Here is a 26773-nt window from a genome sequence, read left to right as displayed (position 1 = left end):
TCTCCCACATCCCCAGCGCCAACATCATGCCAAACCATGGGTTTGCAAGCCTGCTCCAAACCATGGTTCCCAATCCTTGCTATCCAGCCACGCACACAAAACAGCTGCTGAGTTTTAGTGATAAATGCAAAATGGAGTCAGTGGTTCACAAAGGCCACCAAGCAAACTTCGCGACTGATCAGCTACTTGAATCCCACCTGGTCTTGGGTCTAGTCTTGCCCAAGCTGGTTCCCTCCAGATATTTTGCACTACAACTCCCAGCCAACATGGTCCATGACCAGGGATGATGGGAATTGTAGTCCAAAGAGCCAGTGTGGTGTAGTGGTTAAGAGTGGTAGTCTCGTAATCTGGGGAACCGGGTTCGCGTCTCCGCTCCTCCACATGCAGCTGCTGGGTGACCTTGGGCCAGTCACACTTCTCTGAAGTCTCTCAGCCCCACTCACCTCACAGAGTGTTTGTTGTGGGGGAGGAAGGGAAAGGAGAATGTAAGCCGCTTTGAGACTCCTGAAGGGGAGTGAAAGGCGGGATATCAAATCCAAACTCTTCTTCAAAACATCTGGAAGGCACCAGCTTGCTCCATCCACGATGCCTCAATGGCCCTCATTTAGCATCCTTTGAGGGATGCAATCTCAATTTCAATTCCCCACGCCTGAATGTTTTTCATTAAAGCTCATTTTCTTAAGCTGCCAAAGCACACTGCTGTGAAGCGCACCATGATTTGTTTTTGTGTTTTTTTAGGACGGACACCATTGCTTCCTGGGAAGGTATTGGCCGAAAAGTACCATGGCTACATTTTGGGGATAGGCGTGGCGGCCACGGCGATGCTCTCTATCGCACATTCGTCAGTGCCTCTACGGATCCTGAAATAACCCCCCTCGCCCCAGCTCTCTCCCCAGCTGTTCTTCACTATCCAGAACTTCTCGCCGGTGGCTGGGTCGCTGCCGTAGCCGACGAGCAAGACAGCGTGGTTGGTCAGCTCAAAAGGGTTGAAAGGATCCATCAGGCCCGTGTGGTGGTAGATCCCCCCTGCGTAATGCAAGAAGTCACTATACACTTCAAAGGCAACAGCCATAGGCCCGTGCGCAAGAAGTTCAAGTTCCATCAGCCCTGCATTGCACCCTCCGTAAAAGCCGCCAACGTAGTGGTAGTTGGTGGCATAGTAGTGGTAGCACTTGCTCTTAAAAGTGCAGGGCGAATCCCTGGCTGTGTAAGGGAAACAGTCCTCCTCAACCACACCAAAATCCTGAGCGTATTTGCCAGCAATGAGGTAAGGAAATCCTCCATCGCAGCCTGAAAGAAACAAGGAAATAACGCAGATGGTTAATCACACAATTTTAAGTCCGGGGGCGAGGGTTCTCCTTCATTGCCAATCAAGCTTTGAGAATATGTATGTGTTCACTAGGGTTGGGCGATCGCTGGTTTTCAACATTGTGGTACATCACCAGCTAAACACCACAATACAGTCGTACCTTGGAAGTCAAACGAAATCCGTTCCGGAAGTCCGTTCGACTTCCAAAACCAAAGCGCGACTTCTGATTGGCTGCAGGAAGCTCCTGCAGTCAATCGGAAGCCGCGGAAGCTCTGTCGGATGTTCAGCTTACAAAAGAATGTTGGAAAACTGGAACACTCACTTCTGTTTTTCGATAGTTTGGGAGCTGGAACATTCGACTCCCAAGGTGTTTGGGAGCCAAGGTACGACTATATGCCACAATGTCTGAAATAAGGATGGGACTATGTAGAGACATTGGTTGGCTTCACAATTTTTCCCACGTTGTGATTTCTGCATAGAACACACACATATATCACAATTTGCAGTATTCTGTCAGGTCAAAAATTATGAAACCAATATTATGTTATGGACTTAATCCAGTTTTAGACAATATATAGTCCAGCCCTAGTGTTCGCCCCAATTTCTATGCTCTGTTCTCATGGCTCATTCTGCTTTCTGTCTTGCCCAAATACAGTGGTACCTCGGGTTAAGTACTTACCGTATTTTTCGTCCCATAGGACGCACCTAGTTTTTTTTTGGGGGGGGGGATAAATGAAATTTCCCCCCCCTTTATTTCCCCCCCAAAACCAGGTCGGGGAAACCGAACCAGGTCGAGGAACAGCGGGATGGCGGTGCTGCGCCTCCCTGCTGTCCCCCGAGCTTGTGGGGCTGGCCGATGTCTGCCCGGCGTGCGGGGTGCTCTGCTTCAGAGCGTCCTTCGCGCCGGGCAGCAGGCTGCTATCCGCAGTGTGGGGAGCCCTGTGGGGAACTCCTGCAGGGCTCCCCACGCTGCGGATGTCTGCCCGGCGTGAGGGGTGCTCTGCTTCAGGGCGCCCATTGCGCCGGGCAGCAGGCTGCTATCCGCAGCCTAGACAGCCCTGCGGGAACTCCTGCAGGGCTGCCTAGGCTGCGGATGTGTTCCCGAAGCGCCGGGCGCTCTGCTTTCAGCGCGCCCGGCGCTCCGGGAAGCAGGCTGCTATCCGCAGCCTAGACAGCCCTGCGGGAACTCTCGCAGGGCTGCCTAGGCTGCAGATGTCTTCCTGAAGCCTGGAGAGTGAGAGGGGTCGGTGCGCACCGACCCCTCTCGCTCTTCAAGTTTCAGCAAAAGCCTGCATTCGCTCCATAGGATGCACACACATTTCCCCTTCATTTTTGGAGGTGAAAAAGTGCGTCCTATAGGGCGAAAAATACGGTAATTCGTTCTGGAGGTCCGTTCTTAACATGAAACTCTTGTTAATCTGAAGCACCACTTTAGCTAATGGGGCCTCCTGCTGCTGTCGCGCCGCCGGAGCACAATTTATGTTCTCATCCTGAGGCAAAGTTCTTAACCCGAGGTACTATTTCTGGGTTAGCAGAGTCTGAAGCGTATGTAACCTGAAGCGTATGTAACCCGAGGTACCACTGTAACTCAAAGCTGCCATGCAATAGTTGGGCATTGCCCAGTTTATGCCCTTCATTTCTAGAAGCCAACAGTGTGCAGATCTCTTATCCTGCAAATATGCACAAATGTCCTAAGGGATATAGGGAGACAGCGGTTTCCATCCCACTCTGGGTTCGTCACAATCAGTGCTATCTCCATTCTGCTGCAGTTCAGCTTCTACCAAACCTCACTACCTCCTATGGCTGAAACGGATGAAATTCATTTCTATGCCTATGCTGGTTTTTGGCAGCAGCTCTCTAGGGTTTCAGGGCAGGCAACATTCCTAGTTCTACCTGGAGATGCCAGGGATCGAACTTGGGACCTTCTGCATGCAAAAGAGTTGCTCTACCGCTGAGCTACAACCCTTGCCCTGAGCCACAGAGGGGAGAAGTCCCACAGAGCCTCTGTTGCTGGGTTAGATGGTGAGGAAGATGTTCTTCAGCACAAATGGGGAAAGCCAAGATCGGTAGGCTCTTGGGTCCAGGTTACAGTGAATGGATACAGTGCTGCCATGTCGTTTACCTTGAGAGTACTGGCTGCAGGAAACAACCTGCTGGGGACTGAGCGTCGGAGTCTGCGAATTGTTGGTGAGGATACGAATCCTGGATTCAAGCATGCCCATGGAAGCAAAGGCGTAGCAACTGCCGCAGGATGCTGAGGAGAACGAGAGAGCCAGTTAGAGCCAGTCTTCCATCCTAATATTCCCAGGACTCCACAATTATATCACCCCGTTCAGCTGACAATGGATGGAATGCCATGAAGTGGCTTAGTCATGCTGGCCACATGACCTGGAAGCTGTACGCCGGCTCCCTTGGCCAATAAAGCAAGATGAGCACCACAACCCCAGAGTCGTCCGCAACTGGACCTAACGGTCAGGGGTCCCTTTACTTTTACCAGCTGCATTACAGAACTATGGCTTTCTGCCCAATATACAAGCATGTCACACTAAATTTCATGCACACCAGTGGGTGTGGTGTGGCACAAAATTGAACACCACTGGATAACGTTGTTACTCCCTCATCCTTCCCACATACGTGCACTTGTGTTCCAGCCAAGATTCCTACATGAAAATAGCAGGAAAGAATTGTATGCTGTTATACCCTCAAATTTCCTGGGTTAAAAGGGCTGCAAACAGATTTTTTCTTTGGACTCAAATAACATAAAAATGAGCGCTAAACACACACAATATTCCATTAGTTTTACAACGGCTTTTACATTGTAAAATACAATGCAGAAATAAACAGAAAACGAACTGCTGTGTGAATGCAGGTGAAGTTGCAAGAGCCCATCTTGTAGAAATACACAAACCTTCCATGGTGTATTTTTCCTCATTAGCAGCAAGATAAATTAGTTATTCAGGATGGTGGCACATTCATTTACCAGCTAGGCAATATTGACAGTTAAGAGTATAAACAACAACAACAATGGCAAGAGTTAGCAGCGGCAACCTCAAGTTAATTTTCTAAAAGCGCCGGTTTTCACTGTTCCCCACAAATTAAATCGCAACCTGGTTTAAATTGCATTAGAGGCCACTCGCTCTGCAGCCAAATAAAAAATCACTAAAAGCCATTAAAGACTCGTTAAAAGGCAGAAAGGACTCTTTTCGAAACTGGTGGTTCAGGAAGTCTATTCTCTTTCTAACCAGTTTCACGGTCAGCAGATCCTCCAGGCCTGAATATCCATTTAGGGGAAGCCGTTTCCAAAAGCAAGGTCTCTGTTGCAACACAGCAAACCAGTCCCAGGTATTGCCTGGCTCTGGCTGCAAGTTCTGCTCATAGAAGGGATTGCAGAGATGAAAAGAAGCATGCTCTGGCCTCTGTGAGGGGACCTTGTGGCCACTGAGGGGCAGCAACCCTGACTCCCAGGAAGAACTTTGAAGCAATGAGGGAAGACCACTCAGGACCCATCCACCGACCAGAGGAGCTGCAGAGACACTGCTTCCCCCTCCTGGCTTGGAAGGCACCATCTTTCTCTCTCGATTTTGCCTCTACTCCCTTGAAAGTCTTGTCCTTTTAGTTTGTACGCCCGAGATCAGGGCCTCTCTTTCTCTTTCCAAAATGAAGTGCGCTGCTAAGGGCCCTCGTATTTACAGGACTGCCTCTCCTGGTATGCCCCGCGGAGGACCTTAAGGTCCATGAATAATATTAGTTTAGAGGTCCCAGGCCCTAAGGAAGTCAGACTATCCTCCACCAGGGCCAGGGCCTTCTCAGTGATGGCTCCGACCTGGTGGAACGCTCTGTCCCATGAGACCAGGGCCCTGCAGGATTTAACTTCCTTCCACAGGGCCTGTAAGACAGAGTTATTCCGCCTGGCTTTCAATTTGAACTTAGCCTGATCTTTTATTCCCCTTCCTTCCCTCCCCTTTTTATGAAGATTACCCGCTCTGGGATCCCACAGCTAATTCTCCCCTGCTCTCCTTGTTGGCCCAAATAGGACTAATTTAGCCAGCTAGCCCTGGTGATCATCTAACGTTTATTGGATGGATTTCCCCCCTAAATTGATTTTTGATTTTATTATTATTCACGTTTTATACCGTATTTTACGCTGTTTTTTTGTAGCATCAATTAAGTGTTTTAAATTTGTTGTTAGCCGCCCTGAGCCCAGTTTTCTAAATAAAAATTTATTATATTATTGCTATTATAATTGCCTGAGAAGCAGAATACTCCAAATCACAGGGAGAGGATGGAAAGTAGATCTGGCCAGATCCTTATCTCCCCTATTGCCTCACAGGTCAAATATACAGGTGGGCAAGAAATTCCGACAGTAGAAAAGAATGGCAAAATAAGATGATTGAATACGTAGAACTGACAAAACTGTCCAGGAAAATCTGAGACCAGCGAGACCAACAGTTTGAAAAAGACTGGAGTAATTAATTTATTACATATTTGAAATATGATTGTAAACATTAAACAACACTAACAGGACTGACTTAAAGGTTTGCTGGTTAAAAGTAAAAGCTGATTTACAATTATAAAGAATATGAAAGTAAAAAGAAAGGTAGATAAGACAGAATAAAAATGCAGATGAAGTTATGACCGGAAGTTAGAAAGCCAGTTTGGAGGGATGGATGGAATTTGATGACTCAAGAGAGTCAAAATACAGGTGATGATCAGAAATGTAAAAACTATGGTGTTTTTTGAAAATGAAAATGCTAATAAATATTACTATAAAAAACAACAAATATGACAGGTGGGTGGGATTGCCATTCTGTCAATCACCTGACATCACAAAGATGACAAGCGATGCAACCCCAAGACCCATTTTCTGATGCACAGCCAGCCAGCTGATCGTTGGGACACCAATGCGGTTCCCCGTTTCACTGATTGGCAGGTATTTGGTGCTCCAGAAAGTCCTTTTGGCCCAGCCAACCCCCTGAACTCTGCCCACAGCCTTCCCTGGGACTCGAACCACCAACCTTCTGGTTGACAGCCAAGCACACTGACCAATTGCACATGGTTTGGCCAAAATGCAGTGGGAGGGACAAGCAGGGAGGCCTGGACCAGAGTTCCCCCATCCCTGCTGTAAATAAGTGAGAAAGAAAGCAAAAAGGAGCCAGTGGGAATTCAGAGTTCAAGGTTTCCGGAAAGAAGCTGAAAGCTAATTCTCCCAGAACATAGTCTTGGGTTTCTTGTAGCAAAGAGGCACGTAACGCCACTTCTCACTGGCCAGGAAAGTGATGTAATTTCCACCCACACCCAAAATCCACAAAATCCTTTTCCTCATCATTTTCATTTCTGTCACGTTCTTGGGCCTGCTTCGAGCACATCAGCTGAAGCGGTTAGGCCCAAGCCAGCCGCATTTAGCCACCTTCAAGACTGACACTGATGGAAGAAGGGAGGGATTTATGACATACCTACCCGGTGGTGTAATTATCACCACTAAAAAAAACCCCCCACACACCTAGAACTATGACTTTGATCAACAATAAGACCTGAAAGTGGTGTAAGACAATTCAAGGGATCACTGGCTAAAGGCGGAATGATAATTTGCTGTCAGAAACAATTAGGAAAGTAATCTGTTAATGAGGTTCAGTTCCACTGTTAACAAGCATCCAATATTAAGTTGAGTGAAACTTAGAAGCAGGCGGCGTGTCAGACTGGGCCAATTCATAACCCCAGACTGAAACTGGGGGGGGACGGGGGACCCACAAGAGCAAACTCCAGGCTTCCGGCCTCAACCAGGAGGCTGCTGAAAACAGAAATGGGAGCAGAAAATGCTTATGTTCCCCACATCTGATCTATGGTCATGGCAAAGGGTGAGGCAAGGTTTCTGGGCGATGCAGCAGTCAAGTGGCTGATACACTTTATGATGTGAATGAGTTCAACTCTTTAGTTGTTCTCACGATGGATGACAGCATCCCGCGTTGCAATGTCCTTAACTTGCACCCATCTCTCTCAAAAGAACTGGCTGTAGGCTGTGTACATCCAAGTTGTGTATTTGACTTTTCTAGAACACCTTGTTGGTTATTTCAGTAACAAAAGGTATGAAAGGAACATATCCTACCCTGGTTTCGCACTGGGCTGACGTAGTTAACACCATTCACGTTCCTCCAGTCCCAAGATTCAGGCAGGTTGGAAACTTGTTTCATTAGTTCAGCAGTCAGAGGGGCAGGTTTTGGCCTATAAAGAAATAAAACCATATATACTTCATATTGGAATCCCTATTATTTGACAAGAGGAAGAATTGGAACACCATCCGAGAGCTGCAGTGTCCATACAGGGACACTGTCCAGTTACAGGGAACCAGGCGGCAGAGGACCTTCTCGGTAGTGGCGCCCAGCCTGTGGAACGCCTTCCCATCAGATGTCAAAGAGAACAACTACTACCAGACTTTTAGAAGACATCTTGAGGCAGCCCTGTTTAGGGAAGCTTTTAATGTTTGATGTATTACGGTATTTTGATAATTTTGTTGGAAGCCTCCCAGAGTGGCTGGGGAAGCCCAGCCAGATGGGTGGGGTATACATAATAAATAATAAATTATTATTATTAAATTATTATACAGTCTTCCTGCATGTCTTCCCACAAGCAGCAGAGTGTTCATTATGGAAAAGGTACAACACTTCACATGTGGTGGAAGTGTGAGCATGTACAGCCCTTCTGGCAGTGGGTATTTACAGAAATAAGCTATACTATGGGTTAACACGTAGAATATACCCCAAGTTTGGGATTGTTAACCATTTTAAAAGAGGGGCAACCAGAATAACTAATTACTTTCCTTTTAGTACCAGTGCTTCTATGAGCGGCACAGAATTGGAAACGATGTGTGCATTTCTTGTTGGAAACGGAATGTATGTCCGACTGATGCATCAGAAAGATTAACAAAAGAGATCACATGCACTGAATACTACAAATGATGAAGATGATTTTGTTTAAATATGCATCGTTCTGTAAAATACTTTACTGATAACTCTGAAGAATAGCAAGCGCCAAAATCAAAGACTGGACTTTGGCAAACTTAAAAAGACTGCTCCGTCCTTGGGTGGCAGTGGGGAGGTTAAGTTGGGATTCTGTTTTTTGTATTTACCCCCTTTTTGAATTTATTTATAAAAGGAAAAGGCAGGGAATCTCAGGTCTAGGAGCTAATGAGGCCCTCCAGATCTCTTTGGAAGCCACCCATGCTGGCAGCCATCCCTGCCCCTTGTGGGAGAGAATCCCCTACAGTGGTACCTCCGGTTACAGACACTTCAGGTTACAGACTCCGCTAACCCAGAAATAGTACCTCGGGTTAAGAACTTTGCTTCAGCATGAGAACAGAAATTGCGTGGCGGCGGCAGCGGGAGGCCCCATTAGCTAAAGTGGTGCTTCAGGTTAAGAACAGTTTCAGGTTAAGAACGGACCTCCAGAATGAATTAAGTTCTTAACCTGAGGTACCACTATAGTTTAAACTATGTGCTGTGTGAAGAACGATTCTCATTCAAAGATAGCACAGCTTTCCCATGGAAGGACCACTGCCTTTACACACAGCTTGTGAAAGCGGCAGGAGCTGGAGACACGAGTTGTAAAACTCTCTCCTTCTCGCTCTCCATACATGTATGCGTGCATACAGGACGATGAACGGAGGTGTGTTCAGCACCACCAACCCTTTTAAGCAGCACAAGCCAGCCACAGGTTTATGGTCCCTTGGTGACGATTAGGCCAGAATGTCACGACCCCTTTACCTTGGAATTCTGGGATTTAACCCGCCTGCTCTCCGAGCCACATCTTCTAGGGTGAGGCCTTCATATTCCTTGTAGGCTACTGCTTTCCACGATTTCTGAATGGCGTTGATTGCTCCTACGAAGTCGTAGTTGTTCACGTAGAACTTCTGCAGAGATCTGCGGTCGAGACACAAACGACGCGTTAGGCGAGGGAGCCTTGCGAAGGCTAGAATCTGCTTAAGTCCCAGTAGTTTATTAAGAAAACAGCCCCTCATGAAACTCTTCCACAAGACAAGAGACCCTTTGTTATTAAGACAATGCCACCAGCAATCATAGTGCTTCACAGACGGGCATTTAAAGTTGAAATCTCTGCCTCACAGCCAGCGCCGGATTTAGGTTTGATGAGGCCCTAAGCTACTGAAGGTAATGGGGCCCTTTACATGTCAAGCTGTCCTTTATCAACAACAAATTGTTGCTTTTTTGTGTTGAATATATGCTATATGGTAATTTATGGACCTAAAGTCATTTGCACACGTTGCCAAGCAACCAGTCCATGCAGAATGCAGGCACCCAATATATAGAAATGAGCAAAGCAGTGATATTTTAGGGAGCAGGCTAGCAGGCGGGGCCCATTACTTACATCATGGGAGCCTACACAACACAAAACACTGTTGCTGTATGTAGGTTTTATTTTATTTGTTTTTTTATCTTATATTTCGGAAATGTACATCCAGGTTTTCCCCCCTTTGGGGGGGGGGCAAGAGAGTGGGGCCCTAAGCTATAGCTTGCTTAAAGGTAAAGGTAAAGGGACCTCTGACCATTAGGTCCAGTCGCGGACGATTCTGGGATTGCGGCGCTCATCTCGCTTTATTGGCCAAGGGAGCCGGCGTACAGCTTCCGGGTCATGTGGCCAGCGTGACTAAGTGGCTTCTGGCGAACCAGAGCAGGTCACGGAAATGCCGTTTACCTTCCCGCTGGAGCGGTACCTATTTATCTACTTGCACTTTGATGTGCTTTCGAACTGCTAGGTTGGCAGGAGCTGGGATCGAGCAACAGGAGCTCACCCCGTTGCGGGGATTCGAACTGCTGACCTTCTGATCAGCAAGCCCTAGGCTCTGTGGTTTAGACCACAGCGCCACCCGCGTCCCTTGTTTAGCTTATACGTAAATCAGGCACTGCTCACAGTCTATGTTTTAATAGCAACAAGGAACAAGAATTAACTGGTTTACACTCATTTTATTTAAAGACTTATAAAAAAAACTTAATCGAACAACTCTCGAAGCCAAGTGTTTCCAAATAGTGCTCAATGAGAATCATTCAGGTGATCCCTGTCGGGTCTGTGGCTTCGTGGTTGAAGATGGGGGACGGCACAGCTATTACATGAACAATTCATATTGATTTTTAATTGTACTTTTATTTGTTATATTGTATTTTATTTTATTGTAATGCAATAAAATGCAACATAGAGGAAGTAAACAGAGCAGTCAAGGTATAATTAAAAATCATCCAACATCCAGCAGAGTACATTAAAATGGTCAGAAAAATCATTAAGTGGTCCTACAAGAACTCCAGCAATTTCCAAGAGGTTTCTGGAAGAAAAGGTTTGGGAACTGCTGTTCTAAGTGGCAGAAAAATAAACTGTACAAATACAGGTACACCTTAACTGGACTTTGCAGTGATTTTCTGTACCTAGAAGAGCCACAACGTTTCAGATATGGAGTATGAATGTTGTTGTTGTTCTGGCATCTGTCAGACAACGGAGTGCACCTCGTGGGGTGAAGCCAAACTGCTGTGCTGGCAGCACTGAAATGATCTCTCTGAAACACAAGCCTGGGCAGTGTGGATGGAGGTCTTGGGCTGCCCAGATGGCAAGACCCTGCCCTCTCAGCCTCAATGATGTGGTCCAAAGGAAAGCAGAGCAAGACGTTTCGCACCAGCTTGGCTGCAGGAGTTGCCAGAAGGAGGCATACATGGCACCATCCAGCTGTCTTAGAGACTCCACTCTGGATTTCTGTAGCGTTTACTCCAGGCTTCCTCAACCTCGGCCCACCAGATGTTTTTGGCCTACAACTCCCATGATCCCTAGCTAGCAGGACCAGTGGTCAGGGATGATGGGAACTGTGGTCTCAAAACATCTGGAGAGCCGAGGTTGAGGAAGCCTTTTTTTCTCCTGAAGATGACCCTGCAAGGCTACCTTCCCAAGCTGATGAGCCCCACCTGCCCTTTAAGTCTGAATACTGACTGGGTTTTAAGCATGAATACCAGAATTCTAGCTCCCTGTGATCAGAGGGTCAAAACAGGCACCACACATGAACCAGAGGATGCCTCAAAAGATCTATGGATTCTGATGACTATAGTTGCACTGAACATGTCTCTACACATGCCTAAGTCATTGTCCACAGGTTGATTTGTACAGCTTAAGTGTTGTGTACACTGACTATACACTCATTGAACATATCACACGTACAGCTCAGTTACTTGCGTACACAGACTGTACGGTTTTTGGATGTAACATATGAACTCTCTCCTTATGGACCTATGGAAACCTATGAAACTGCATCACACTGAGCCAAAACATTGGTCCTACCTTTCCCATGTCAGTGCAAAAATAAACACTACCAGTCTCTGAAGGAGAGCCAGCAGGATGAGCCTGCAGTCTTCTGAATCAACTGGCCTTCAGTACTTATTTGCTTTCAAGACCAGTAGAAAGGAGGGAGGAGGTAACCACCAAAAGGCTCAGGCACCATTTTGCAAAGTCAAGCGTTGTTAGAATGATCAGCTGGGATAGAAACAGTTCAGGGGGCCTTGCTTCAATTCTCTCTGTCTGGCTCTATGACGGAGCTATCAGAGCATGTTGTTGTTGTTGTTTAGTCATTTAGTTGTGTCCGACTCTTCGTGACCCCATGGACCAGAGCACGCCAGGCACTCCTGTCTTCGTATCAGAGCATACAATTAACCAAACAAAATGGCATTTGTTTCCACTCACCTTCCAGTGGATTTCAAAGGCAGCTGATTTACACGAACACCGGAGGCTGAAGGGGAGATCTTTTGTGCGGTGAAACATGCCCAGTTCCGGCCCAACACATCATGGACCCACCCAGGTAAGGTCTCGTGGCAGTAACTGGTTACGTTTAAGCCATCCTTTTTATACTGGGAAGGCAAGTGAAAGGGATGCTGGTCAGATTCTGCACAGAACACATGTAGCTGACAACAGGCAAAAGATCCTAGGTTCGATTTCCAGGCATGGCTGGTAAAGATGCCCGTCTGAAACCCTGGAGAGATGCATTGACCAGGAATAGCTAACATGGTGCTATTCAGATGTTGCTGAACTACAACTCCCATGGGATACGCTGACTTGCGTCGGTGGGATTTATAGCCCGGCAACATCCAGAAGGCCTCATATTGGCTGTCTCTGACATAGGCAGTACTATGAGCCAAATGGGGCAACGGTGTGACTCTGGATTAAGACACACCCAACTATTGCGTGCTACAACACTTAAGCAGTAGAATACAGTGGTACCTTGGGTTACATACGCTTCAGGTTACATACACTTCAGGTTACAGACTCCGCTAACCCAGAAATAGTACCTTGGGTTAAGAACTTTGCTTCAGGATGAGAACAGAAATCGTGCTCCGGCGGCATGGCAGCAGCAGGAGGCCCCATTAGCTAAAGTGGTGCTTCAGGTTAAGAACAGTTTCAGGTTAAGAATGGACCTCCGGAACGAATTAAGTACTTTCCCTAAGGTACCACTGTACATTATTGGCTGAATTTATCTCAGGCTCCCTTCTTATGACCGGAGAACCTTTGGCCAGTTTTCAAAACACAGATACATAAGCTCCTCGCCAAATGGCACCGTAAACCTTGCTTGCGGTTGCTGCAATGTAATGCCCAGCCACATCTTTTTTCTTTTTTGCAATGGGGACGATGATGGCAATTACCGTAATTCCGTTTCTACACCACTTTATATTTTAAAGAACAACTCTCGAAGTGGTACACAACAAATAAAACATCGAGTAAAACAAATTCAAGCTTCAAGGGGAAAAAATCAGATCCTTTAAGTGACATTTTGCTTTCTTCGGTCTCTAACCCGGCATCCACATGGTCACAAATTTGACCAGCACCAGTTACAAAACACGCCTGACTAATTTCTAACACTGCCTTTGGCCCTTTGGTGAGCTACTGAACCAGGGAAAAGCACCCACGCAGCCTGGAAATGCCTTGCCTTCTGCGGAGCTCCTTTGGCCAGTCACTGCCTCTCAGGCTAACTGACCTCACAGGGTTGTTCTGAGGATAATAATAATAATAATAAATTTTTATTTTTATCCCAACCTTCCCGGTTCAGAAAACCGGGCTCAGGGCGGCTAGCAATAAATTTAAAACACTTAATTGATGCAACAAAAAACAGCATAAAATACAGTATAAAATGTGAATAACGATAAATTCAGAATTAAAAAATCAATTTAGGGGGGAAATCCATCAAATAAACGTTAGGGCTAGCTGGCTAAATTAGTCCTATTTGGGTCAGCAAGGAGACCAGGGGACAATTAGCTGTGGGATCCTCATAAAAAGGGGAGGGGGAGGGAAGGAAGGGGAATAAAAGATCATGCTAAGTTCAAATTGAAAGCCAGGCAGAATAGCTCTGTCTTACAGGCCCTGCGGAAGGAAGTTAAATCCCGCAGGGCCCTGGTCTCATGGGACAGAGAATTCCACCAGGTCGGAGCCATCACTGAGAAGGCCCTGGCCCTGGTGGAGGATAATCTGACTTCCTTGGGGCCTGGGACCTCTAAACTATGATTATTCATGGACCTTAAGGTCCTCTGCAGGGCATACCAGGAGAGGTGGTCCCCTAAATACGAGGGCCCTAAGCCACACAAAATGTAGAGGTGGAATAATCATGGACCCTTGCATTGAAGCTCCTGGGAGGAAAGGTGGGGTGAAAAGTCTTTAAAGAAACATCTCCTCCCTGTAATCCAACTTCCCATGGAAATTAAGTTTGAAAGAAGTAGCACATGCGAAAAATATCTAGGGGTCTTACTGGACCACAAACTGAACATGAGTCAACAATGGGATACAGCAGCAAAAAACAAAAGCTAAGGCTATTCTAGGCTGCATCAACAGATGTACAGTGGTGCCCCGCAAGACGAATGCCTCGCAAGACGGAAAACTCGCTAGACGAAAGAGTTTTCCATTTTGGAGGTGCTTCGCAAAACGAATCTCCTATGGGCTTGCTTCGCAAGACGAAAATCTCTTGCGAGTTCCTGCGGTTTTTTTTGCCTTTCCCCCCCTTTTTCTAAGCCGCTAAGCCGCTTATCAGCTGATCCGATAAGCCGATAAGCCGCTAAAAGCCGCTAATAGTGCTAATCCGCTAATCCGTCAATGGGCTTGCCTCGCAAGACGAAAAGAATCCGTTCTGTGATTCTCTTCGTCTAGCGGTTTTTTCGTCTTGCGAGGCACCACTGTATTGTGTCCAGATTAAGAAAAGTAACAGTATTGATTCTATTCTGTCCTAAGCAATAAAATAGAGGGGTGTTGCCCATAACAGTTTCTGGCTTACGAATGCGTCCACTGGCCCCAAAAGGCCAGTGACCTTCTGGACTAGGTGAGTACAGAGCTGTGATGCCTACATTTCAGGGTGCCTCTGGGTCCCTCCCAACCCTACAATTTTGTGATAAGGGCCGGATCAACCTGCCTGAGAAGCAAGCCAAGTTTTTCTGCTCAAGGAAGATGCATTTGCCCAGATTTAGATACGCCCCCCACCACCAAATGCTTCCTATATTTTTAGTTTTGCCCGCAGCTTTGTTTCCTTGACACGAGGGACGCACTTTAGACCTCTGTTGCTTTTATGCTTTGCAGAAAGGGTGAAATTTGCCTCCTTGGCACGATGCCAGCAGGGACTGTAGGCTCTGCAGTGCTAAAACGTTCCAAGTTCCTTTGCCCCGAAGCTCCGCTGAGCTGCCTGCCGTCGATCTTGATGAATTTGGAACGGCATCCCGGAAACTTCGTGTACCTCCAAAGCAATAACACAAAACACAACAGCTTCTTTCTTCTTTTGCCGTCGGCTCTTTTCCTTGCCTGCTGGTCCCAGGCGTCGTGAAACGATGAGCCTTGGCGGTTTTAAGCAGCCTTTCCCCCCTGATAACCTGAAGCGTGAAAACTTCATGTAGTGGCTGCTTTTTAAAAAAGAAAAGAAAAAAGAAAAAGCCAGGAAGGGCACCTGGTGTTTGTGTGTGTTTAGAAGGGGTGTAGGAAAATTTGTGGCTTAGCTTCTCAGCCACGTTGATCCGGCCCTTAGCATAGAATGGCAGAGTTGGAAGCGACCCTAAGGGTCATCTAGTCCAACCCCCTTGCAATGCAGGAATCTCAGCTAAAGCATCCAGGACAGATGGCTATTCAAATCTCTGCTTAAAAACCTCCAAGAAAGGAGAGTCCATCACCTTTCAAGGGAGTTCAACAGCTCTTACTGTCAGAAAGTTCTTCTTAATATTTAGTCGGAATCTCCTTTCTGGTAACTTGAAGCCATTGGTTTGGGTCCTACCATCTGAAGTAAGAGGAAACAAGCTTGTTTCCTCTTCCAGTGTGAAGAGAGCCAGTGTGGTGTAGTGGTTAAGAGCAATAGACTGGTAATCTGGTGAACCGGGTTCGCTTCCCCGCTCCTCCACATGCAGCTGCTGGGTGACCTTGGGCTAGTCACACTTCTCTGAAGTCTCTCAGCCTCACTCACCTCACAGAGTGTTTGTTGTGGGGGAGGAAGGGAAAGGAGAATGTTAGCCACTTTGAGACTCCTGAAGGGGAGTGAAAGGCGGGATATCAAATCCAAACTCCTCTTCTTCTTCTTCTTCTTCTTCTTCTTCTTCTTCTTCCATGTGACAACCCTTGAGGGATTTGAAGATGGCTATCCCATCTCCTCTCAGTCTCCTCTTTTCCAGGCTAAACATACCCAGCTCCTTCAACCGCTCCTCATTTCGCTTGGTTTCCAGATCCTCGATATGCAATTGCCTTATAGAGTCAGACCATTGAACCATGTAGTTCAGTATTGCCTACAATAACTTGCAGAGGTTCTCCAGGGTTTCAGACAAGTCTTCCCCGGAGCTGCTTGGGATCTTCTGCATAAATAGATGCTCTAAAAAGCAGATGTTGGGAGACTCCTCCCAGAGCTACGATTCTCAGAGTGTCTTAACAACCAACCCCTCTTTCCCAGGGGAGCTTTGAGACTTGTAGCTCTGTGAGGGGAATGAGGCATCTCCTAAAATCTCAGCACTCTACAGGTCCCATCATTCTTTTGGGCAAGCCTTTATGGTTTGAGGTGGTATGATAGTGCATGAAATGTTATGGTTTAATGCATGAATCAGCACTTATCCCCACACCCCATGGAGGCACTGCTGATATCACAAAGACTTATCCAACTGGCAGTGAAGTGTGTGCAGTCTACAGAGTCACCTCTTCCAACAGAACGCTCTTCTCATTAGGTCCCTACAAACAGTGGTTGGCACCCAAAGCAAGATTGGGATGGAGCTCTTTCAATGCCATCTGCTCAGCAATTCAGCTTTGCTTTTAACAGAAATCTACTTACATTCCACATCAACTCAGAAACAACCAACCTCAATTTTCTTACCTACCATGCTTCAAAAAACTAGACATCTATGTGTGTGTACATAGTCACTGAACGTCATATACTAATCTCATCCCCTATATACCCAACCGATCACTGCCTATGCAGACGAGGGCATCCTGCAGCTGCCACCCTATCAGAAGTTCTGTTCTACACAAGGTCAGAATCTGGCCTTTAGTATAGCGGCACCTAATCTTTGGAAGTCCTTATTTGTTGCCTCTTCTTTCAGCAAGCCTTCAAAAATCTTTATCCCGGTTCACGTCCATCTGGGATTTGAATTGATTTTACGTGTTGTTGTTTTTAACCCTGTTCTTATATCACACAATCAGATTTTGTAGACTTGGAAGGGGACATTCGGGTGATCTAGTTCAACCCCCTGCTATGCGGGACTATTTATAACAATTGTTCTTCTATAGGCAATTGTTTTAACTTAAAAAATAAAATAAAATCCGTATCCGTCTTAGATACATTGCAGATCACTTCGCGATGCCCTTATGGGAAGTGATTTATTTGTAAATGAAATAATAATATTATTATTGCATACACAGACTCCAGGTGATGACCACTTTCAACTTCCACAAAGCCCCAGGTTTAAGTTTCCCACCACAAGTGGTTTGTAGAATACACGCAAAGGCAACTCGCCGCCGCTCGTTCCTCTCTGCTCAATTTTGCCAGGGATCTTGGAAAGGCTATAGCAAAGGGAAAGAATGAGTGCACTGCCCAGTAAATACCAGGTTCAATCCCAGGCATTTCCAGCTAGAAGGACTCTGCTTGAAACCTTGCTGTCACTCAAAGTAGACAATACTTCATTGTATGAACAAATGGTATGATGAAAGGAAATTTGCATGCATGTTCTAAGACAACCATCTGCAATGCAGCAACATCTGGAGGGCCATAGTCCCATAATCCTTGGCCACTGGGCCTGGTTTGCTGGGGCTGATGGGCATTGGTCTCCTACAACATCTGGAAGGCCTCAGGTTGGGGAAGGCTGTTCCAAGAGCTCCCGAACACAGGAGTTTTTTATGCACAGGGTGTTGTTGTTTTTTTGCTATTGTTCATGCAAAGAGCATGCAAGATCCCTTCTGATGTAGCACGGTCAACTAACAGGCATCCACAAGCTCTACCATTTAGGAGAACAAACCCCGTTGTCTTGCATGTTCCTAGAAGGGTCTCACCAAGCAAGCCACCCCTAGTCTGCATAAATGCCCACTGTCCTGCGACATCATGGGGCAACGGCAACCTTTGGCCGGAAGAGTCAAGGCTGTGTTTTGGACCAGCTTGACCTTCACACCTGCAACCACCTCTCCCACCGTTATCGAGCGATTCTGATGAAATCGAATTCCAGACCCATCCAAAAGCTTCTGCAGCAGGCACAGGCAGGCCTATAAACAAGACCTTTGCACCAGGAGATTCCTCACTCAGAAGCCTGTTTTAAAGTTCTCCTGGAAACGGCAAGGAGCAAACAGGCATTTCGACAGAGAGTTGAAGGTCTGCAGCCAATTGCCAGCTTTCTCGGCTTCCAAAGACAGACCAACAAAGCTTAGTGAAAAATATGAGAGTTTCAGAATCTAAGCATGTGTTCAACGGGAGAGCTTTGTCCAATCCAGAACTGCTCCTCTGCTCACTCTTCAAATAGGCCCTACAGAGATGTGGGTGGCACCATGGTCTAAACCACCGAGCCTCTTGGGCTTGCCGAACGAAAGGTCAGTAGGTCGAATCCCCGTGACGGGATGAGCTCCCGTTGCTCTGTCCCAGCTCCTGCCTACCTAGCAGTTCGAAAGCACACCAGTGCAAGTAGATAAATAGGTAACGCTGTGGTGGGAACGTAAACGGAGTTTCTGTGCACTCTGGCTTACGTCACGGTGTCCCGTTGCTCCAGAAGCGGTTTAGTCATGTTGGCCACATGACTCAGAAAGCTGTCAGTGGACAAACGCCGGCTTCCTCTGCCTAAAAAAGTGAGATGGGCACCACACCCCGTGGTCACCTTTGACTGGACCAAACTGTCCAGGGGACATTTACATTTTACCTTATGAAGACATTATATATTATACAGTGCTTTTCTTCTAGAAAAATAGCAGCCAATATTGCGTACTCTTGAGTACCCCCTGGAATAAAAGCAGTGATTATACTCCTTCCAAATTATTTTGCCAACAAGAATTTCAAAGTTTGGAAGATCCCTTTAATTCCAACATATTCTGGAGAGGTATATTATTATTATTATTATTATTATTATTATTATTATTTGGAAGCTACATTACCTTAAAAAATGCAAACCACTTGTAGTTGTTCAGCACAACCTCGAAGCCCTGGTTGTAAATTATCGTGAAGAAGCCAAAGTTCCCTTGATCGTCCTGAGCAACATCGAGTTTCTGAAGGTTAATGACAACTTTTTTCTCCACAGCCCCTGGAAAAAAGCAGCAAAGAGAATTTTCACCAATATTTTTTTTTTTTGGGGGGGGCAGGCTGAAGAAACAAGCTGACCAATGTACAAATGCAACAGTAACACAGCCCTGCAATTATACACTGGCCTGGTAGGCACAAGGAACCAGGCACTGCAGGCAAGGCTAGTGAGCAGGGGCGCCAGAAGGGGTGAACAGTCATGTCCTTTCTCTGTGCCCAGCATAGGAATCAAGCGGAGGTGGTAACAATCTTTATTTCCATCAATGCTTTGCAAACCACTTTGAAGTATAAAATAGAAAATCAAGCCGTGAATAAATTTTACAAAATAAATAAATATCACATTGCTTGGCTGATCTTCCTCCAAATCATTCAGGACATCACAGAGAGATCTTTCTCCACCTTCATTTGATCCATACAACCCACCCTGTGAGGATTATTAGGCTGAAAAACTGTGTCTGGACCCCGTGAGGTTCAAAGGCAGGGCAGGGATTTAAATCCATGCCCTTTGTTCTGGTCTGACATGCTCAACTTTATGAATGGGCTTAGATGCATACAATCTCAAGGCATGGCCTGAAGACACGTAATGCATCTATTTTGCTGAAGATCATAGAATCTTAGTGTTGGGACCCAAGGGTCATCTAGCCCAACCCCACCTGCAAAGCAGGAATCTCAGCTAAAGCATCCATGTGAGAGCATCCAAGATAAGCAGCTCTGGGTCTGGCCAGTACCTGGATGGGATTGATCGATTGGTGGCATTTATAACGCGCCAAAAAAGGTTCCTAAAGAAGTGGGCCTGCCACAGCAGAACTGATCAAATGACGTTCAGTTCCATGATGGAAGAAAAGTCATGTATAAATTTAAGAAAATAAATGTATTCAAACTGCTGTGTGAAGCAAACCATACTTTTTTTTTTAAGCGATTCAGGACTTTGGACATGATTATTGCATCATCCAGTTTCAAGCTCTTCCAATATAGACGCAGCAGTTGTCTTCTACAACAACTTCTAATAATTTGCCAAAAACTTTTTAATGTGATGAGACACTTATTTAATTGTTAGCTGGGGATTTGTGATTTTAATTTTTGGTGTGTCTTTGCTAATACATAAATTGTTGTGCACCACCTTGATTTTCTTTTTAATGAGATTGCGGTATGTCAGTATTTTCTTTTTAACATATAATTAAAAATGTAGAATTCTGGTCCAATAAGTATTATTTTTAATGAAACTGTGGTAAGTATTTTTCTTTTACAGTACATATAATTAAAAATGTAGAATTCTGATCCAATTAATATTTCCATTTCTGCTGCTTAAAGCTGTAAGACATAAAAGCTAAATTTTAAAAAATGCTGTCTGCAATCATGTGAGGCTCAGGAGGAAGGCAAACTGTATTGTTCACTCTTTCAGGCATAAACTTTCTGACCTTGTGACCATGACTAATGTAGAGAAGTGCTGATGTAAAAAATAAAGAAAAAACACAGTTCCCTTCGGCAAATCACCATTCCCCTTTTGACCATTTTCTATCTACTTCCTCCTCTGCACCTCAGACAAAGTGGCCAACATCCTGAGAGGGGTGAACCGTGTTCTCCAATCAGCACTGGTGTTATTAAGACAAGAGCTTCCAATAAAACCAAATTTGACCCAAATTGGAGCTGCCTGTAGACCCAAGCAATCCAGTTCAAACAAAACCCACCCTCTGCAAACAGGGACTTGTAAGTTTTAGTTAGAGATAGACACATCCAATTTCGTTTGCTAAACCACATTACACACAGGGTTAATCTGAGGTGCAGCTGGACGTATTTTGTGTGGCATCACAAAAAACAAAATAAATGAGTGTGCAATAAGTTTTTGTGCAGCTGGGCAAATGGGATTCAACAAGGTGCGAAGTAGCTTCTAAAAAAAGAAATAGACGAGAGAAGATAAAAAGAGCACAAAACAAATGCTGGTTCTTTTGAAATCTTCATAACCTTATACAGTGGTACCTTGGGTTACACACGCTTCAGGTTACATACGCTTCAGGTTACAGACTCCGCTAACCCAGAAATAGTACCTCAGATTAAGAACTTTGCTTCAGGATGAGAACAGAAATCGTGCTCCGGCGGCACGGCGGCAGCAGGAGGCCCCGTTAGCTAAAGTGGTCTTCAGGTTAAGAATAGTTTCAGGTTAAGAACGGACCTCCGGAACGAATTAAGTTCTTAACCCGAGGTACCACTGTATTCAAAGGGCCTTTGCTGCATGATACCAAATGTAAAAATTCACTGATAAATGTATCTATGTACTGAATCACTGGAAAAACTTCAGAAATTCATAGACATGTGAGCTCAGCTGCTCAGCAGCCCCTCTGCCTGAGTGATAATCCCTGGCATCCTGATACCTGAGTGCCAGACAGGTAGTCATTCCAGAAATAACAAACCCAGATGAAGACAAAAGGGTGTGATTAACTTGGCTGGGAAACAGGGAAATGTAAATATCTTTTTTGTTACACTTGATGGGTGTTTGGTGGAGGGCAAGGAGAACCATGAGGCAGGGTCCAGGATGCTCAGATTACTGCTACCAGACCTCCCCTTTCATGATGTAACCATGATGAATGATGGGGATCAGCATCAGCCTTATTGTTTGTGAGGGAGCCTCACTACCCAACTACAGGTTAAGAAAGGGAGATATTTCCTTCCCCTGAATAATGAAACGGTGGGAAACCCCTTGCTACATTGGCTCCCAGTACGTTTCCGAGCACAATTCAAAGTATTAGTGTTGACCTTTAAAGCCCTAAACGGCCTCAGCCCAGTAGACCTGAAGGAATGTCTCCATGCCCATCGTTCAGATCTGGACACTGAGGTCCAGTCTGGGAACCAGACAGAGGGTCTTCTTGGTAGTGGCGCCCGCCCTGTGGAACGCCCTCCCAACAGTTGTCAAGGAAATAAACAGCTACCTGACATTTAGAAGACATCTGAAGGCAGCCCTGTTCAGGGAAGTTTTAAATGCGTGACATTTTAGTGTATTTTTGGTCTTTGTTGGAAGCTGCTCAGAATGGCTGGGGAAACACAGCCAGTTGGGCGGGGTACAAATAATAAATTATTATTATTATTATTATTATTATTATTATTATTATTATTATTATTATTATTACTACTACTCCCCCCCATGGGCATCTCCAGGCTTTTTGCTGGGAGGGGGCAGGCTTTCGTTAGGGGGGCATATCCACAGATTTCTATTGATTTTTACTGATTTGGAAAAGCAGCTGCCCCCCTAGACTAAGCTCATGCACCCCCCTTCTTTCCCAGGTACCTCTATTTTTGGTACCCTCCCTGTAGCTTTCATTTCCCCAAATGTCCTGGCCTTTCCACCTTTCTCTGCTTTTTTTTTTCTTCCTTCCTGTCTCTTTCTCTGTTGATTCTTATCTTCCTCTTTCAAGTTCTTTCAGTTGCAAAAACTTGGGGCAGGGCAGGCGACTGCTAGCTTGTGCAATAGGGAAAAAAAGCTGAGAATAAACATTGCATATAGTCCTCCCCCTCCAATTTCTTATAGACCCTGATGTAATGCATAAAATCAAGCTACATACAAGCTGACTCCAGTCGCCAGCTTAAAAACAACACCAAAAAACCCAGCAGAGCTCCTGCATCTTTAAACAGGTGCACTACAGACAAACTTTGCTGGGAATTTTTTATCCTGTGTGATAGGAATTTTGAGGTCTTGGATATATGGAAATGTTCATAAATGTAGTAACCAAGCACGTACATAGATCAGCACAGGAAGGCCAACCTGGAACCATTTTGATTCCTAAACTGAGCAAATGTTTTCTCTGCAAGGTCAAAGTGGGAAACCTCCCCATTGTCTCTTTCCTCACAAATCCTGTCTTAAGGGCACATTTAAGATATGAATAGGGTGTGAGCCTGTGACATGGCCCAGGAACTAAGTATTGATCATTACAAAAGACTGGCCAGGCTACCCAGGCAATCCAATCAAGTAACCTGCCAGACAGGAGATAAACGAAGACAGGAGAAAAATAACATTCAAATTTCAGTCTGTGTATCTGAAGAAGTGTGCATGCACACGAAAGCTCATACCAAGAACTAACTTAGTTGGTCTTTAAGGTGCTACTGGAAGGAATTTTTTTATTTTGACTATGGCAGACCAACACCGCTACCTATCTGTAATTCAAATTTCTGTTTTAAGACCGCCTTTTCTGTGATGTGTAGGTGTGATGAATCTGTGGGGTGGTCTTAGGTTACACCCCTTCTGTGATGTATGTATGATGTTTCTGGGGGTGGTCTTGATCTACAGGGTGGCAATTTCAAAAGCCTTTATAAGGCCTTGCGCACCATTTTTCTGGGTTCCTCCTCTCTCCTGCGGGTGAGGGGAGCGCCCTGTTGCCACAGATCAATCAAGATCAAGCTTACTGGCTGCTTTGCTTCTCAATATTCTCTGGTTGGTCTCTGTTATTCTCTCCTACCAATAGGGAACCTATGTAAGGACTCTATACGGGCTCTTGGATACCTCATAAGGGAAAAGGGCAATTTTTGTTTACAACACCTGGCAACAAAAAATGACATCCTCCTTTTGGTTTAAGGGTGGGACGGTCTTATCAGATGGAAGTAGCGCCTGATTCACAAAGAATCACAGAATTGCAGAGTTGGAAAAGGACCATGAGGGATGAGGGTCATATAGTTCAACCCCCTGCAATGCAGATTTTTTAAAAAAAATTTGCCCAATGTGGCCTTGAACCAGTGACCCTGAGATTAAGAGTCTCATGTTCTGCGGACTGAGCTATCAGGTGGGCAGAATACATTCTCTGCCCAGAACACACAGAGACCCTGCTAAGAAAGGAGTTGTTAGCATGCTAGTGCTGGATAGCACAACCCCAACAGTAGACCATAAGACTGGAAGAGGGATGTAACTTCAACACAGACCAAAAAGTGTCCATTTTCCCAGCATGAAAAATACCTGCACGCACGCATCCAGAGAGATTGTTGAAGAGGGAAAAAACCCCACCCATTTTCCCTCCCCAACCACAGCATGCATGAAGCCTAGGCTCTCTTCTTTATGCATTCAGCTGCAGGACCTTTTAGGGTGGTTCTCAAAAACTATGCCTGAAGGAGCGTGTTCACCCCCATCATTCAGCCTGGACACTGAGGTCCAGCTCCGAGGGCCTTCTGGCAGTTCCCTCACTGTGAGAAGTGAGGTTACAGGGAACCAGGCAGAGGGCCTTCTTGGTAGTGGCACCTGCCCTGTGGAACACCCTCCCATCAGATGTCAAGGAAATAAACAACTATCTGACTTTTAGAAGACATCTGAAGGCAGCCCTGTACAGTGGTACCTCGGGTTAAGTACTTAATTCGTTCCGGAGGTCTGTTCTTAACCTGAAACTGTTCTTAACATGAAGCACCACTTTAGCTAATGGGGCCTCCTGCTGCCACCGTGCCGCCGGAGCACGATTTCTGTTCTCATCCTGAAGCAAAGTTCTTAACATGAAGCACTATTTCTGGGTTAGTGGAGCCTGTAACCTGAAGCGTATGTAACCTGAAGTGTATGTAACCTGAGGTACCACCGTATAGGGAAGTTTTTAATGTTCAACCTTTTACTGTGTTTTTAATATCCTGTTGGAAGCTGCTCAGAGTGGCTGGGGAAACCCAGCCAGATGGACGGGGTATAAATAATAAATTATTATTATTATATTATATATACACTTTGGCTATACATGCCACCAAGGCCCCCAGGCCCACAGTCAGATGATCTGTGCTGATCTGCCAGATGGGCGGGGTATAAGTATATATCCTGCCAACCTAGCAGTTTGAAAGCATGCCAGTGCAAGTAGATCAACAGATACTGCTGCGACGAGAAGGTAAATGGCGTTTCCGTGCACTCTTATTATATTTCAAGTGGGGAAAGCATGCAAAACAAAGTAGTAGCTGGAAGGAACAGAGTTTGCCCTGGAAGGTCATCCCCTTGTTTTTTAATATCCCCAGGCTGGATGAGGTTGTGCAGCAGTAAGGAAAACATCTTTTAATTTTCCCATGAGACTCGGGGTCGCTTTGAGCAAAAGATTCCTGCATCGCAGGCGTTCCAGCTAGTTGACCCTTGTGGTCCCTTTCCAACTATACAATTCCTCCGATTCTCCTCTCTTCCCTCCATGTCTGGAGCAGAAACAAGGCTAGGAGGTTCCACCAACGACCTGTTGCTCAAGAAGGTTTAGATAAGAACAAAAGCAAAAAGACAGCGTTGCTTCTGCGGTAGAAGATGTGACTCATTAACAGAACTGGAGGTTTTCATGTGTGAAGAGCTGAGTCACGTGTGATATGCAGAGATAACTAGCTCACACAGTACTAGTTGATTATACTCCAATGAAGTTGAAGACATACCGTATGCTAACTTGTTCAGCTTGAGGCCAAGATGGAGCCTCAACACAGAGCAGCAGTCTAAATACAGACATGGGGGAAACCACAACAACCTGTTTTCAGCCCCACTAGTGAGCTCCCCAGAGACATTTGGCTGTCCAAGGTTGTAGGAGGGAGAGAAATGTCCAGTTTTAGATCCATTTTGGCCCTGAGAAGGTCAGCAAACATTATGATCTTAAGGGGGGGAAGGGAAGCAGCTAGAAACTTGTAAAGCCCCGAGGATTTTTTAAAAACGGGAGTTTGAACATGTGTTCAATCTGTGACCCTTCTAAAGCTTGCTTACTTTTGCTTTCTATTCCATTTTATTTGCACTGCATTCTACTTTCTGTCGCTGTGAAATCCAGATCCCTTTCTTCGCTGTGAACTCGCGAAATAAAATAACCCGTACCGAACGGAGTTTGAAAACCGAATGCAAAGTTCAGCTTTGCCTCCAACAAGGAAGGAGGGGGTTTCCTGAAAATGATCCTACTCAGCAGATCTCCTAGGTAGGAAGTAAACCCTCCGGGAATACAGTGAGATTTACTTCCGAAGTCAAGGAAACGAAATCTGCCAAAACGCGCCGCTGGGCTGATTCGCCGGGTGTTTTTCAAACTTGCCTTTCTATTTGTTGGCGTTGTTTTATTGGGGGAAGGAAAATAGGTCAGAATGGAGGGCAATAACGGGAACAAGAAACGGGGATCGCTCCTAGAGGCGGAGGAAGTTGGAGAGGCGAGCGCCCTGCCCTGCGCGCTGTCACTTACCCACTTCGGAGCAGTTTATGTGCCGGCTCGGGGATCCGTGCCCCCTGCCCACCTGGAAAACCCAGGTGCCCACTAGGTCCTCGAAGGTGCAGTTGGCCGGCGTGTCGGCCCAGCTCGGCTGCAGCTGGACGAGGAAGAAGAGGAGGAGGAAAGCCAGGCGCCGCGCCAAACGCGCCATCGTTGCGCCCCGAGGTTCTTGGCACGGAGGAGGAGAGCGCGCGGGGAGCAATTGGGGGAGGGAGAAGCGACCCTCTTCCCCGCTGGGCTTAAATCTGTCCCCGGAACGGCGGGGCCCTGCTAGGTCCGCCCCCCGGGCGTCACGTGTGAAAGGGGGCCAGGCGCTTCCTCCTCTCCGGCTCAGAGCAGCCGAGCGCGGAAAACGGCCTCCTATGCGCGGAGTCCTTTATTCCACCTGGCTCAGCCTTGGCCGCGCCGAAGGCTTGGCTCCACGTCAAATTGGGAAGGGACCACCACGGTCATCTAGTCCAACCCTCACGCAATGCTGAAAATATTTGGCCCCGCGTGGGCACTCGAACCCACGAGCCTGAGATTAAGAGTCTCGTGTTCTCAACAGCAGTGATTCTCTCTCTA

General features: G+C 46.1%; 1 protein-coding gene across 1 annotated transcript; it reads right to left on the bottom strand.

Annotated features, from left to right (window-relative positions):
* Window positions 1-656: 656 nt before the first annotated feature.
* CTSC (cathepsin C) lies at window positions 657-26773 on the bottom strand. Its single transcript, XM_083499779.1, has 7 exons — window positions 26183-26773; window positions 18914-19059; window positions 12032-12195; window positions 9067-9222; window positions 7413-7528; window positions 3432-3563; window positions 657-1290 (listed from the first exon to the last, which is right to left on the bottom strand). Exons 1-7 carry the CDS (start codon window positions 26358-26360, stop codon window positions 788-790), a joined length of 1395 nt encoding a protein of 464 aa, XP_083355905.1. The 5' UTR covers window positions 26361-26773; the 3' UTR covers window positions 657-787.

Source organism: Podarcis liolepis, assembly GCF_965112155.1.
Source record: "Podarcis liolepis genome assembly, chromosome: 4".
NCBI classification, from domain to species: Eukaryota; Metazoa; Chordata; class Lepidosauria; order Squamata; family Lacertidae; genus Podarcis; species Podarcis liolepis.
Note: the sequence above shows the minus strand (reverse complement) of the source record. Positions and strands in the feature narration are given on the sequence as shown.